We start from the raw sequence: 13,646 nt of genomic DNA, 5'->3' as shown, positions 1-13,646 counted from the left end.
TGAAGACCCGTTTTCCTGAGTAGTCACCTTTTTTCCTGACCTGTGTGCCTGGGGAATGGGCATTTCCCGAGGCAAAGTATTGGAAAACTGGCACTATAAATTTCCTCTTGAGAGAGGGTAAGGAAAAAGTAATTGTGTGAAAAATATTCATTTCATGGCATCCCCAAAATCTGTGGCCCTGTACTTTTTTTAAAAAATTTTTTTTTTGTAATATATACAATGCCCGGGAATGAAGTGATCTGTTAAGTGAGAAGAATATAGTTCTTTCACCTCTAGTTTCAGGCTGATGGAATGAAAGTCTCCTCAATTTTTCATCTGTATGAGTCATTCATAAAATGCGTTTGACCTATCCCTATCCAGTAACTAATGGACATGAGTGCTAAATGAGCAATTTAGCTCAGAGGCTAGTGAGGAAAATGGAATTGCCTCATTGGAGGAGTAGAGGATGAGTTCAGTTTTTGGCATGTTGACTCCCTCACTGTACACTGGAAAGCAGAGTGGGAAAAAAGAGTGCAGCTACAGACTTGCAGCTGTACTCCTGGCCACTGGCATGGGGAACAACCAGCGACCCTAAGGCCTGAAGATCGTCTTGGGGGGAAAGGGGGAAGATAAATAGCTCCTTGTCAGCTTCTCCCTTCAAAGCTGGTTCTGGAATCCTGCAGAGGATTCTGCAGGATTCCAGAACCAGCTTTGAAGAAAGGCAGCAGTTTTCCTCTGTTACTTCACGTAAGTGGCTATTATTCATGTATGAGACTTGACGCTTAGTGCCAACAGGCTACCTGACTGTGGGGGACATCATAGCTGATCCTGATGCTAATCCTACATGTGCAATTCTAGTAGGGGTCATTGTATAATGATCAGGAGTGGGAATCCCGATGGTTTTCTCTTCCCTAAATCTGCTAACATCTGCTAACTGGGCACAGACTGGGGATGGAATCTGGGACACTCCTGATCTGAATGTGTTGGATACATTACCATTCTGATGTTGGGATGGTCAAGAGGAGGGTGGTTGATTTGATTCTGCATCAGGCTTTTACCATACTTGACCTAGGAGTTCTTGATGGTGACATTGGATGCCAGAAATGAGATGTCACTCATTCCCTAGTGCTTTGAAAGCTTGCGCTCTGCTATTCAATCCACCCATTGTTAATAAATAAATAAATATGTATTTTATAAAATATATCTTTTGCAGTCGTGACGGATAATGTAATGGTAGTTCTATTTTACATCCGGTAGGCCCACCAGGTGCTAAAGGTTCTTCAGGAATACCTGGTCGTCCAGGTCAACCAGGTTCCCCTGGTCGTCCAGGTTTGCAGGGTGAGAAAGGTGACAGAGCTACGCCAGCAGTTGGATTTCCAGGCCCTCCTGGGCCAAAGGTAAGTCTTTCTCCTCTGAAGGGAGAAACCAAAATTCATTGTGAAAAGTCTGGGTTTTCTCATGTTTGTAAATAAAACAAATTAATGGGTTTTATCTTGGGTTTGGACAAATAGCAACATGCCCAAGTTTTTGGAAAAAAGGATTTAGTAAGCTAGTTGAGTCATTTCAGGTATCGGGTAGCAAGTGCCAAGGTAAACAGAATGTTACTGTGTGTAACTATAGTGAATCTATAACACATTGGTGAAGCCTCTGATGGTTTAGTGGATGCAAATGCATCACCTGCTGTGTTACTGAACCATATAGGATAAGGAGAACCCAGGTTCGATCTTCAGTCTTTGCTTAGTTCACTGATTTCAGCTGGGGCGGTGGTAGGGCAATAAAATTGGCCTCTGCACCCCTGGTTTAGTGAGATCACTATCCATTGAATCCTGCTGGAAATTCAACGTGTGCAGATGTTAGACAACAATAACATCAGGCTTGGCTCTCATTGCCATTCATGGTGAATCGCACGCTAACACTTACTGTCCAGATTCACATTTGAAGAATGCCCACTTAGTCAAGATGTCAGAGTGTAGACAATGTCCATGGAACTGTAGCACAACATGAATTACTACCTTCAGGAGACTAAGAGAAGAAAACGTGAGTGAGATCAAAAGTAGAGCATAGTCCAGTTTTGTTCACTGATACCTAAAGAAGACAAGTATTTGAATAAAGGTTCAAAGAATGGCAGCAGGTCTGAAATCAGCAAGCTATGGAGGGAAAGTGAGGGAATTCAATCAGTTTTCACTAGCAATAGGACTGATTAGGAAGGTGTAATAAATGTTTTCAGCTCACATCTTTTGTCTCAAGGTAGTCATCACTGTTTGGGTCAAAAATGTTGCTGAAAAGAAATCCTTTTCTTTTTGTCTGAGATATGTGTTTGTGCACATATACGGTGTCATTCATTATAATTACACATCCAAATGGAAATATAGGGGTCAAAATTCCTTTAACCATTCTGGCAGACTCCTGTTGTAATTCTGGCCACATATCCACCAAGGCCTGGATATGCTGGGCCTTGGCCATGGGGATGGCTTTGTAGAGGAAAAGTCTACAAGGCCATCAACGTAAGGGCAGCAAAGGCTATACTGGAAGTTCCCACACCCAATCTCAGATGAACCTGGCCTAACTTTGGAGTCTAATATGCCAATTGAGAAGAATCATATCAGCTTCGTGAAGGACAAACATGGAATCACAAGGGAAGTGGCCTAGATCCTACAAAGACTTCTACAAGGTCATTTTTTTATCCTGGGTTCCACCCCCTACAATGAGGGATACTTAGGGCTAGTTTTCAGTGATTGTAGAGGGACCTCGACTCCCTTTCTACCCCCTCCTCCCCCCCACCTAGCAGCCAGAGGCTAGATTTCAGGGCAGCTTGAGGTAATTGGGCACCCGAGATGCCCTCATAGTGGCATAGGCATGTTCTGGACCCATGCTAATTAGGTATCCTCCCCCTGAACCCGCATACTCTAGAGCGGTCGGTGTTAAAAAGCACCAGTGGGTACAACCCAATCATAAGTGCCAGAATTGCAGTCCATGGAATTTTGAGCCCATGATCTTAATTTCATAAAAATCCCAGTATTGCCACTATACTTTATTATCATAATAGTAGTTCTCAGTAAAGTTGCTTCTAGATAAGTTAGGGTGCAGAGCATTGTGTCCAGTATGTGTTACTTGTACTGAGCTTTTGTCGCCACTTTGTTATCGAGGTCTTACAGTTGCCTTTCGATGCTTCTTTTGTTCATCAGAGCAGGTGTGGAGACTGGGAGAACCCAGGAGCTGGCACTGGGCCTATGAGGATGAATTTTAATTGGTTCTGCTGGTGGAGTTCTTTAAGGTTTTTGGAGGTTAAATATTTGGGAGTCGGGGAGAAATTACTACTGCCACAGTTTGTCCATCTTGGAGGCAGCTGTAGCGCAGTGCTGTTTCATGAGGATTGTGGGCCCCTGGAAGAGCTGCTGCCCAGTCCCCCCTATGTATGGATTACCCTTTTCTTCGTCTGTTTTCCTCACTGCTCTACTCTCAGATTTTCTGGGCTGAAATTCTGATCGGGGCACAGGCGCAGCACCAGCGTAAGTGCCAGAGAGGGACCAGAAAATGGAGTGGGACCCAGTTCTGCCGGGATTCCGCCCGGTTCAGCGGAGGCCGGGAAATTCTGGGCCTCCTGCGCTGTGTCGGAGCGACACACCATCGCTCCAACTTTCTGGGCCTCTGTCACTGATGTACCCTTAACAGTGCCAGCAAACCATCTCATTAAAACCCTGTCCCCACGTTCTGGGACAGGTCTACGGTGAGCGTCATGGAGATCTGGGTATTCCACTCAGCCACGCTTCTTCTGGTGGTGCAGGCCGCCCAGAATTTCAGGCCCGTTGTTTTTCTGTTTGTAAATCTCTTCCTTTATCTCTGTTGTGCTTCCTTTTCTAGTGTTTCTGTCTTAAGCTGCTGTTTACTATATATCTGTTACTTTCCTATCCTTGATGTTCTCTGTGTTTCTATCTCTGTTACTCTCGTGTCTCATATCTGTCACAGTCTCTCTCTCTTTTTGTTACTCTTCTAGAAACCAGAGCTATGGGAGGGAGGGAGGAAGGGAGGGAGTTCACAGGATGGAGTAAGCAGGAGCGTGCAGAGCAGCATGAGCTGACTCTGGACACGGAGAGGAATTCACACCTGCCATTGGTGTGCTGGATAGGCCGCCTTCGTGCAAGGCCTTAGGACTGAGTTGGGCTGGACTCCAGAGTCCAGGGTGTAGGCGGGTTTGGTGTTGCCTGCAAGCAGACCAGAGTGGCATTAAGGCATGAGGGGGGCAAATCGGAGTGATTGGAAATTGGGAAGAGAGAGTTTATGGGTAAGTCCATGATTTTTTTGTGAATTATTGAATTTATGTGATGAAAGTGGGTGGGTGAAGAAATGTCGCCGCAGCAGTATGTCAGGAAAAAATTGCAGTTCGTCTCATTAATTTTGTGATGAAACACTTGTGTGGTACACTTCATTAGTAATCTCCAAACGGTCGCACCATTATCACAACCAGCAATAGTCTTGGAACCAACAGCACATCCCCCTAATTCAAAGTACTCTTTCCAGACACAACCTATGTTTGGAAGGGAAAGCTATATGATTTAGCTATACTGCTGGATGTTATTCACAGTTCAAATTGATAATGTCACAGTCTTTGTTGTGCTTCACTTAAAATCCTAGTCCAACATACCTGCTTTAAAGTTGGACGTATTCAGCTGAAGCCTGGTATTCTTGAATACAGATATTAACTGATGGCTTTTATCTTCTCACTCTATTTTCTCACACTCTCATTCTCTTTTAATCCAGGGCGACCCAGGATCTCCTGGTTTCTCAGGTGTCCCTGGAAGCAAGGGTTCTCCAGGTGGCCCTGGTCTTCGTGGTTTACCTGGTGCACCTGGTAGTAAAGGTGATCCTGGTCGTTCAGGATTCCCAGGTAAGTCCTTGTCAAAAAAAATGGTTTCTATAGGAATTTGACATTTTATATTTAAAAATTAGAACATTTAATCTGATTACAATTCAACTAAAATATTGTCAACTGGGCATGTGGTTTGTAGATAAGAACATAAGAAATAGGAGCAGGATTCGGCCATACATCCCCTCGAGCCTGCTCTGCCATTCAATCGGATCATGGCTGATCTTCTACCTCAACTCCACTTTCCCGCCCGATCCCCATATCCCTTGATTCCCCTAGAATCTAAAAATCTATCTATCTCAGTCTTGAATATACTCAACGACTCAGCATCCACAGCCCTCTGAGGTAGAGAATTCCAAAGATTCACAGCCCTCTGAGTGAAGAAATTCCTCCTCATCTCAGACTAAAATGGTCTATCCCTTATCCTGCGACTATGCCCTCTAGTTCTAGACTCTACAGCTAGGGGAAACAACCTCTCAGCCTCTACCCTGTCAAGCCCCCTCAGAATCTTATATGTTTCAATGAGATCACCTCTCATTCTTCTAAACTCCAGAGAGTATAGGCCCATTCTACTCGATCTCTCCTCATAGGACAGCGCTCTCATCCCAGGAATTAATCTAGTAAATCTTCATTGCATTGCCTCTAAGGCAAGTATATCATTCCTTAAATAAGGAGACCAAAACTGTACACAGTACTCCAGGTGAGGTCTCACCAAAGCCCTGTACAATTGTAGTAAGACTTCCTTACTTTTATACTCCAACCCCGTTGCAATAAAGGCCAACATGCCATTTGCTATCCTAATTGCTTGCTGTACCTGCATGCTAAATTTTTGTGTTTCTTGTATGCACACCCAAGTCGCTCTGGACACCAACATTTAATAGTTTCTCACCATTTAAAAAAGATTCTGTTTTTCTATTCTTCCTACCAAAGTGAATAACCTCACATTGCCCCACATTATACTCCACCTGCCACTATCTTGCCCATCACTTAACCTGTCTATATCCCTTTGCAGACTCTTTGTGTCCTCCTCACAGCTTACTTTCCCACCTAGCTTTGTATCGTCAGCAAACTTGGATACACAACACTCGGTCCCTTCATCCAAGTCATTAATATAGATTGTAAATAGGTGAGACCCAAGCACCGATCCTTGCAGTACCCCACTAGTTACAGCCTGCCAACCTAAAAATGCCCTGTTTATCCCTACTCTCTGTTAACCAATCCTGTATCCATGCTAATATGTTACCCCCAACCCCATGAGCCCTTATCTTGCATAATTACCTTTCATGTGGCCCTATCGGATGCCTTTTGAAAATCCAAATATACTACATCCACTGGTTCCCCTTTATCTACCCTGCTAGTTACATCCTCAAAAAACTCTAATAAATTTGTCAAACACGATTTCCTTTTCATAAAACCACGTTGACTTTGCCTAATCATATTATGATGTTCTAAGTGCCCTGTTGCCACTTCCTTAATAATGGATTCCAGCATTTTCCCGACGACTGATGTCAGGCTAACTGGCGTACAGTTCACTATTTTCTCTCTCCCTATTTGTGCAACTAATTCATCTATCTTGTTACGATTGCTCCGTACATTCAGATAAAGAGTCTTTAATTTTGACATTTTACCATTTTTTCCTGCTTTGACCTTACTTGTTGATGCTGTATTATTGGTAAATTCTCTGTCCCTTCCTGCCACACTCTGCTTATCTTTACCCAAGCTGCTACACTGCTCTGTTGCCTTGACTTTTCTCATTAGATTTCTAAATTTCCCCTCACCTGACCCCTCCCCCTGCCCTTTGTGGTTTAAAGCCCTATCTGCAGCCTTAGTTATTCGATTTGCCAGGACGCTGGTCCGGTTTAAGTGGAGCCTGTCCCAACAGAACAGCTCCCTCTTTCCCCAGTACTGGTGCCAGTGCCCCATGAATCGAAACCCTGTCTCCCACACCACTCTTTGAGCCATGCATTTAACTCTCTGATCTGTTTGTCCCTATGCCAATTTACGTGTGGCTCAGGTAGTAATCCAGAGATTATTATCTTTCTGCTTATTAATTTAGACCCTAGCTCCTCAAACTATCTCAGCAGAACACCATTCTTAGTTCCACCTATGTCATTAGTTCCTACGTGGACCATGACAACTGGATCCTCCCCCTCATGTTCTAAGTTCTTTACCAGCCACGGGGAGAAGTCCTTAACCCTGGCACCGGGTAGGCAACACAGCCTTTGGCTGCAGAGAACAGTGTCTACCCCCCTGACTATACTATCCCCTACCACTACCACATTCCTTTTTACTCTCCCCACTTGAATGGCCCCCAGATGGCTGTGGATTCATGTAAGTTGTCACAAAATCACCTGCTACTGCATGGAAATGAGTTTCAGCAGTCTTAGCAGTGCTATGATGAACATCTTACTGTGTCAGGACGTTTCATCTCTTGGCTGTCATTCAGAATTAGGGAAATAATCTACTTCAGGCAGCATCCAAGTTCCACAACATTGGAGAGATGTGGTTGGGCTCTCTGTCCTTGACCAGGTTAACAGAGCAGCGCCACAAGAGTTTGTAATGTTTAAACCTGACCTCAGTGTTTATGGCAGGAACGCAACAGCTGCTGCATCTCCGCATTCTGTATCAGTCCAAAAAGACCATCTCGAATATTAGCAGAATAGCTTCATTCATCAGTTTCCCTGCCCGTGGAACTCTCTCCCAGTTGGTGTCATTGGCTGGAACTTTGTTGCACATAGAAATTGACCATTATTTGCCAGATCAGGCTTGTTGATGTGTACATTAGACTGTTTGAAGGCTGTAAGTGGTCCATTCCCAATGTGACTTCTTCAATTCTCTGTGTTGTTAGGATCCAAGAGGCTCAATATTTATTATAGATCTAAATATATACACAAAAAAGATGAAAAATTAATTAACCCCCTCAAGTGCTAATCTCAATCCTATTCACAGGCTACAGTTAATAAAGATATGCTGCCCTCCCTCTGTTCTGAAGAAGGTTGTGCTATGCAAGGTTCCTGTGCGGAACATCTGGAATTTTTGCCCATTGACGACCAATGGGCTGACTATCTGGGTTGAGTCCAGCTCAGAATCAGTGGATGAAAGTATCCTTTCCCTCTCTCAATTAACTGAGCTATCTCGATCCATTTTTGAGGTGGGAGGAGGGTCATGCAATTGATAAACTGTCGGTAAGAGGAAGTTAATGCTCCTAAGCACAGTATTATTTATTCTACAGACCAGCATTCCTGGTTTTCTGTTACTTAACTGTTGCTTATTTAAGTTAAATCCTTCTAAGCTCCATCCTCAGTAGCTGGAACAGTAATCTCAATGACTAAGACAGCAAGAAAAGGCCTAGAGTATTGTTGCTATTTTTTGGGCAGAATGGATTTGCTGGCATATATATTTTTAGTTAACTCTCAGACCACATTTCTGGTGATACCTATCTTTTTTTTTCAAGTTTCATCGGTAAAAGCTTAAAAACACAATGGGTCAATCAAATATTTGGGGAAAAATTAAATTTTGGCACATGTGAACAGTTAAAAGTGGGTAAGAGTGATATGTTCAGCTGTACACAACTGCATGTGGCTGAAGCAGCTCTGAGGCTTACAAGATATTTTCATCCAGGCTAAGAAGCATGGGTTAACCATATTTTTTGTTCTCCTTGTCTTGCAGGTACTCCTGGAATTCCTGGTCCTAAGGGCATTGATGGTTTCCCAGGTCCTCCTGGCCTAATGGGACCACCTGGTCCACCAGGTACATTAAAGACAGTGTAAAGCAAACCAGTTAATGTGGACATTTAGGCAGAAAAGCTCATTTATCAGGTTATCAACATTGGGCACAGTCAATGCCAGTCTGATATTGACTTGAAATTAGTAAGTGCATAAGAAAATGGTCCCCTAAATGTCAGCTTGTTGAAACTCCAAATGTTGTGCCATAAAATGATGGTGTGTGTTTTATGTCCCATCATTTTGGCCACTCTATCATGCAGAGGCTAATGGCTTTCTCAAAGGGAGCAGCCGTTATGAAGCAAGTTCTGTTATAAATTTCCTACCAGCTAGCTCAAGAGTAGCTTTAGCAGGGGACTAGGTGCGGGTCTCTTGCTTGACATTTTGGCCAGAGATTGATGAATGGCACAGGGACACTTAAAGGGGAAAGGGCATTTGTTTTTTTTCCCATATGGTGAGGAAAAATGGGAAAATCTGAAAGCAAGTGACTGCAAGCTGTTCTTGAGCATCTCTTGGTGACTGGACACCAAATGACATTATTAAAGACTTGGAAGCAGGCCATATCTCCACATGGCTATAGATTGGTACAAAGCAAAAGGGTAGACTAAAAACAAATAAAACTATTTTGAATTTAAAATTTCATGTTGATTTAATTATTCCAATTTCTACTTTAGATTGTCCAAAATCATTGATGATGTCCTGATCAATAATGGCTTTAATCAATTTTTTTTTAGGTGAGCCAAGTCGTCCTGGACCTACAGGTCCGATAGGAGAGAAAGGACAGCCAGGTCGTGATGGTATTCCGGGCCCGGCTGGTCTGAAGGGAGATCCAGGTTAGTTTGCTTTCTTAAGCAAATGGATTTAACTTGGACTAAATAAAATTGTAACTCTACAACAATTCGCTTTTAATGTACAAGATGTCCCATGGTGCTTTACAGAAAAATAATAAGCTGCCCTTATCCTAACTCACACCAAATCCCATTTACCCATCACCCCAGTGCTCATTGACATACATTGGCTCCCGGTCCAGCAACGCTTCAAATTTAAAATTCTCATACTTGTGTTCAAATCCCTCCATGTCCTCACCCCTCCCTATCTCTGTAACCTCCTCCAGCCCTAGTCTGCGTTCCTCCAATTCTGGATCCTTGCGCATCCCCGATTTCCTTCACCCTACCATTGGCAGCCGAGCCTATAACAGTCTAAGCCCTAAGCTCTGGAATTGCCTCCCTAAACCTTTCCGCCTCTCTCTCCTCCCTTAAGAAGCTCCTTAAAACCTACCTCTTTGAACAGACTTTTGGTCACTAGTCCTAATATCTCCTTATGTGGCTCGGTGTCACATTTTGTCTGACAATGCTGTGAAGTGCCTTGGGACGTTTTACTACATTAAAGGTGCTATATAAATTTAAGTTGTTGTTGATGCAAGACTATCCATGGGAGAGAGGTCAGGATTGGTAACTGAAGGCTGAGTCGAAAAGGTGAAGGTTTTTAAAGGAGGACAGAGAAGTAGAGAGGTGGAGGGAGTTCCAGAGAGGGTGAGATGATTGAAAGTTATGCCACTGATGATGGAGTTAAAGGAGGAGGGATGCACAGGAGGATGGAGTTGGAGAACCAAAGGATGTGCAGCGGGGGGGCGGCATTTATGGCTGGCAGAGGTTGAAGATGTAGGGAGGCATGAGGTAGGAGCAATTTGAAAACAAGAATAAGGATTTTAAATTGGATGCATTGAGCACAGCGTAGATCAGCAAAGATGGGAGTGATGAATGAATGGGACTTAGTGTGGAACAGGATGCAGGCAGCTGAATTTTGGATAGTCATGGTTTATGGAGAACAATCAATGGAATGCCAATAAGGAGAACACTGGAGTAATTGAGTCTGGAAGTGACAAAAGCATAGATGAAGGTTTCAGTCGCAGATGGAGTGAAAGCAGTGGCAGGGGTGGACAGTATTGCGAAGGTGGAAATCAGCGGTCTTGATGATGGAAAGGCTGTAGGTTATGAGGTGTGAAGCTCAGGATCGAACTTCAGTCTTCCAAATGTTCAGCTGAAGGAAGTTATGAATATTCCAAGACTTGATGTACAGTCAGTCCAACAGAATGGAAATAGTTGTGGCAGTGAGAGAAGTGGTGAAGAGATAGAACTTAGTATACGTATTGAGGCTGATCCTATTCCTGTGGATGTTCTCAAGAGGCAGCATAGAGATAAGGAAGAGGAGGGGGCCAAGGATAGATCCCTTGGGAATCCGTAGGTGACGGTGTGGAGAAGCGAGGAGAAACAACTGCTAAGGATAATGCTGGCTTTGCCTGGATATGTAGACTTTGTTATCTTTGTTAAGGGTGACTCCTGCCCCCGCCCCTTCCCCCACTCATACTTTGCTTATATCAATTTATATTGGCTTTGAAAAGTTAAATTGTTAAGTAGAAGACCAAATTAGAATCTGACTTCAAGTGATGTGCATGCTTAGACTTCTCGAAGAGAGGCAAGATTGTTTGGGGGGAAAAGAGGAGGTAGGAATAAGGAAGACAGAAAGCGAAAACTGGATATTTAACTGCCTTGTTTAAGGATACCCACTAATTCATTAACTCACTCTGAGATTAGGGCAGGCAGTACTTGAAATAGAAGCATCACACTGGCGCAATAGGTAGCATTCCTCCAAGCGTAAAGAATAGTGCGTAGTTTTGGTTTGCAGGGAGAAACCTTGTAGAATTTTTCGGCAGCTTAAATGAGTTAGATAGAATCCATGAAAGGGCAAATAGTGCATGGTGCAAAGAAGGAAAGAGCTTGCTTGATGGAATTGCTTTCTGTTGTTCCATGCCTTTATTATAATTGCATCCATACTGGTCCGTCCTGACTGAGGATAGTGGTGTGAATAGGTCAGGGAATAGCTTGAAGAGAGAATGAGAGAAAAGGATGGGCAGAAACTACAAAATTCCCAACTCTGTTGGATTACTACAGCCTTCAACCTGTGTCACTCTATGCTCCTAGAAACTGAAATGCCAATTTTGATCTGCCTCGTTCTGTAAAAATGGAAAATTGATCATGTTCTCATCTTGGGGACAAGGAGTGACATAGAGATGCACACTGCAGCTTCTCTTTACTGGTCCCCAATGAGAAACATTGTTTTATGTTTTAAATTTTATTCTAAGTCAATGGAAATGAAAATCGGGAGAGATGTACAATGGACAGCTGAATCGATGTCGCTCGTTTCACACTATTGCCCAAAGTCAAAATTACACCCAGTGAGTCTCAGTATGCCATGACGGTCAGAAGTCGGGTGCTTTCCTCAAAGTAAAGAACAGAAGATATGGGAGGGAGAGAGCTCCTCTCGCACACCTCCAGGTCACAGAACACCATTGGTGGAGATCCAGAGACATGTCACATTCTTACCGTCTTCGAAAGATTGTGATGGGATCTGGGAGGAAATGTAAAAATCTAAGCCTTTCAAGTGTTGAGCAATTCAATGGTTAATAAAGTCCATCTGAACAGATAGTATAATAGGAATTCCTGAAAGATTGAAGTTGAACCACCAATAAGCCAGTTTTACTACATAGTTTGCATTGCCTCAAAGCAGCTCTGCCCTAAGAGTCACCACAACTGAAGAAAGCTCAAATCTATAAAAAGTTAAACAAAGTGCTTTTATTTTTCCTTTGTGATTCTCTTCACTGCCCTGATCTGTGTGATTTTTGTCTGTAGGTCCTCCAGGCCTAGGACGCCCAGGGTCCCCAGGTCTTTCAGGAATCCCAGGTAAATGATAAATCAGAAAATAATCATTCATAATTTAGTGAAACACATGTCTTTAATTTTACAGCAGGAGTTCTGTGTAATCCTATTAACTTTCAATTGAAAGATTTTATTGGCATTAAAGTTACCTTTTAATACAACAATAATCAAAGTAAAGATTATTTTCATGCTTGTAATGATAAATGCCAGTAAAGCAGAATCTGCTGATTATACAGAACTATATATAGGTTCAGAAGTGAATAATAAAGCTGTAAATTAATCTGAACCCTGAGATTCAATGCAGCCCTTTAGTCTCTCCAAAGTATCATATATTTTACCCAGTGCATACTGCTGGCTGAATAAAATGAAAATCAAAGTAAAGCTGAAATGGCACTGATCAAATACCGAGGCTGTTGTAAGCTTATCAGTGCAGAATACTGTTGCACAATTCAGAGGAGGGTATAATGCAGAGAGTGGCATGTCTGGGAGTGAGTTGCAGACTATAATCGAACCAAAGGGTTCAGATGGGTATTTTTATAGAATAATGAATATCAAGGAGCAGTATTTGTGTGCTATGTAATTGAGGGTTTCAAATGGATTATATATAAAATAATAAGGGGTACATGAGATTGAGGCACAAATTGGAATCTAATTCAGGGGTTCAGATAACATAAACTGTGAGAGCAAAGGTTTAGTGATTTATGACAGTCATCTGCATTAAATATACTGTAGAGTTTGTAGAAACTGTTTTAACTCTTGCCTCACTCCTCCCGTTGTTTTTGTGGAGGGAGGAGAGTAGGGCACAAACATGCGGGTAGATTTTAACTTTGGGCCACAGGTAAAAAGACCCAAACCATTCTGAGACCTGGACCTCATATAAATGGAATCAGCAATCTGCAGACACCTAACGAGCATCCCAATGCAGCTTGTCGGTTTCTGGCCTGAGGAATTTCGGCAAGGGAATATCGGCCAGCTTCTATGCCATGCCAGCGTGCGGGTTGGTCCTGCGGAGATAGGGAGGCGAAGCGAGGGGGTGGGTTGGGGGGGACGAGCCCGGGCTGGCAGCAGCCCACTGTCGTTTTCATGACGCCAAGAGGAGCAGTCCTGCTCCACAAAGATATTAAGTTGAAAACATTTTGGAGCTGTTTTTGGAGCAGCCAGCGGCCAGATCCCTTTCAGAAACACTGCTTAGGCTGCTCGATGCCAGGATATATTCCAACTGTGACCTAACCAATGTCTTGTACAATCCAACATCATTTTATTGAAAAATAATCCCCTTCATACAATGGCAATTAGTTGCCAGAGTTTCGTTTCGGACCCAAGATATCTAATAGCCATACTTTTTTAGACATCTCATGAATTGGC

The 13,646-nt window shown here is 43.1% G+C and overlaps 1 protein-coding gene across 2 annotated transcripts in view; it reads left to right on the top strand.

The window, feature by feature from the left end:
• The window catches only part of col4a5 (collagen, type IV, alpha 5 (Alport syndrome)), a 197,397-nt gene that overhangs the window by 153,711 nt on the left and 30,040 nt on the right, over nt 1-13,646 (top strand). For both annotated transcript variants that reach the window (XM_067997220.1, XM_067997221.1), the window contains 5 exons: nt 1,237-1,376; nt 4,738-4,864; nt 8,513-8,593; nt 9,300-9,398; nt 12,255-12,305. In XM_067997220.1, the coding sequence (XP_067853321.1) occupies nt 1,237-1,376; nt 4,738-4,864; nt 8,513-8,593; nt 9,300-9,398; nt 12,255-12,305 (498 nt within the window). The remainder of the gene's footprint in view (nt 1-1,236; nt 1,377-4,737; nt 4,865-8,512; nt 8,594-9,299; nt 9,399-12,254; nt 12,306-13,646) is intronic.

This window comes from Heptranchias perlo, chromosome 15, assembly GCF_035084215.1.
Source record: "Heptranchias perlo isolate sHepPer1 chromosome 15, sHepPer1.hap1, whole genome shotgun sequence".
In the NCBI taxonomy this organism is placed as follows: domain Eukaryota; kingdom Metazoa; phylum Chordata; class Chondrichthyes; order Hexanchiformes; family Hexanchidae; genus Heptranchias; species Heptranchias perlo.
Note: the sequence above shows the minus strand (reverse complement) of the source record. Positions and strands in the feature narration are given on the sequence as shown.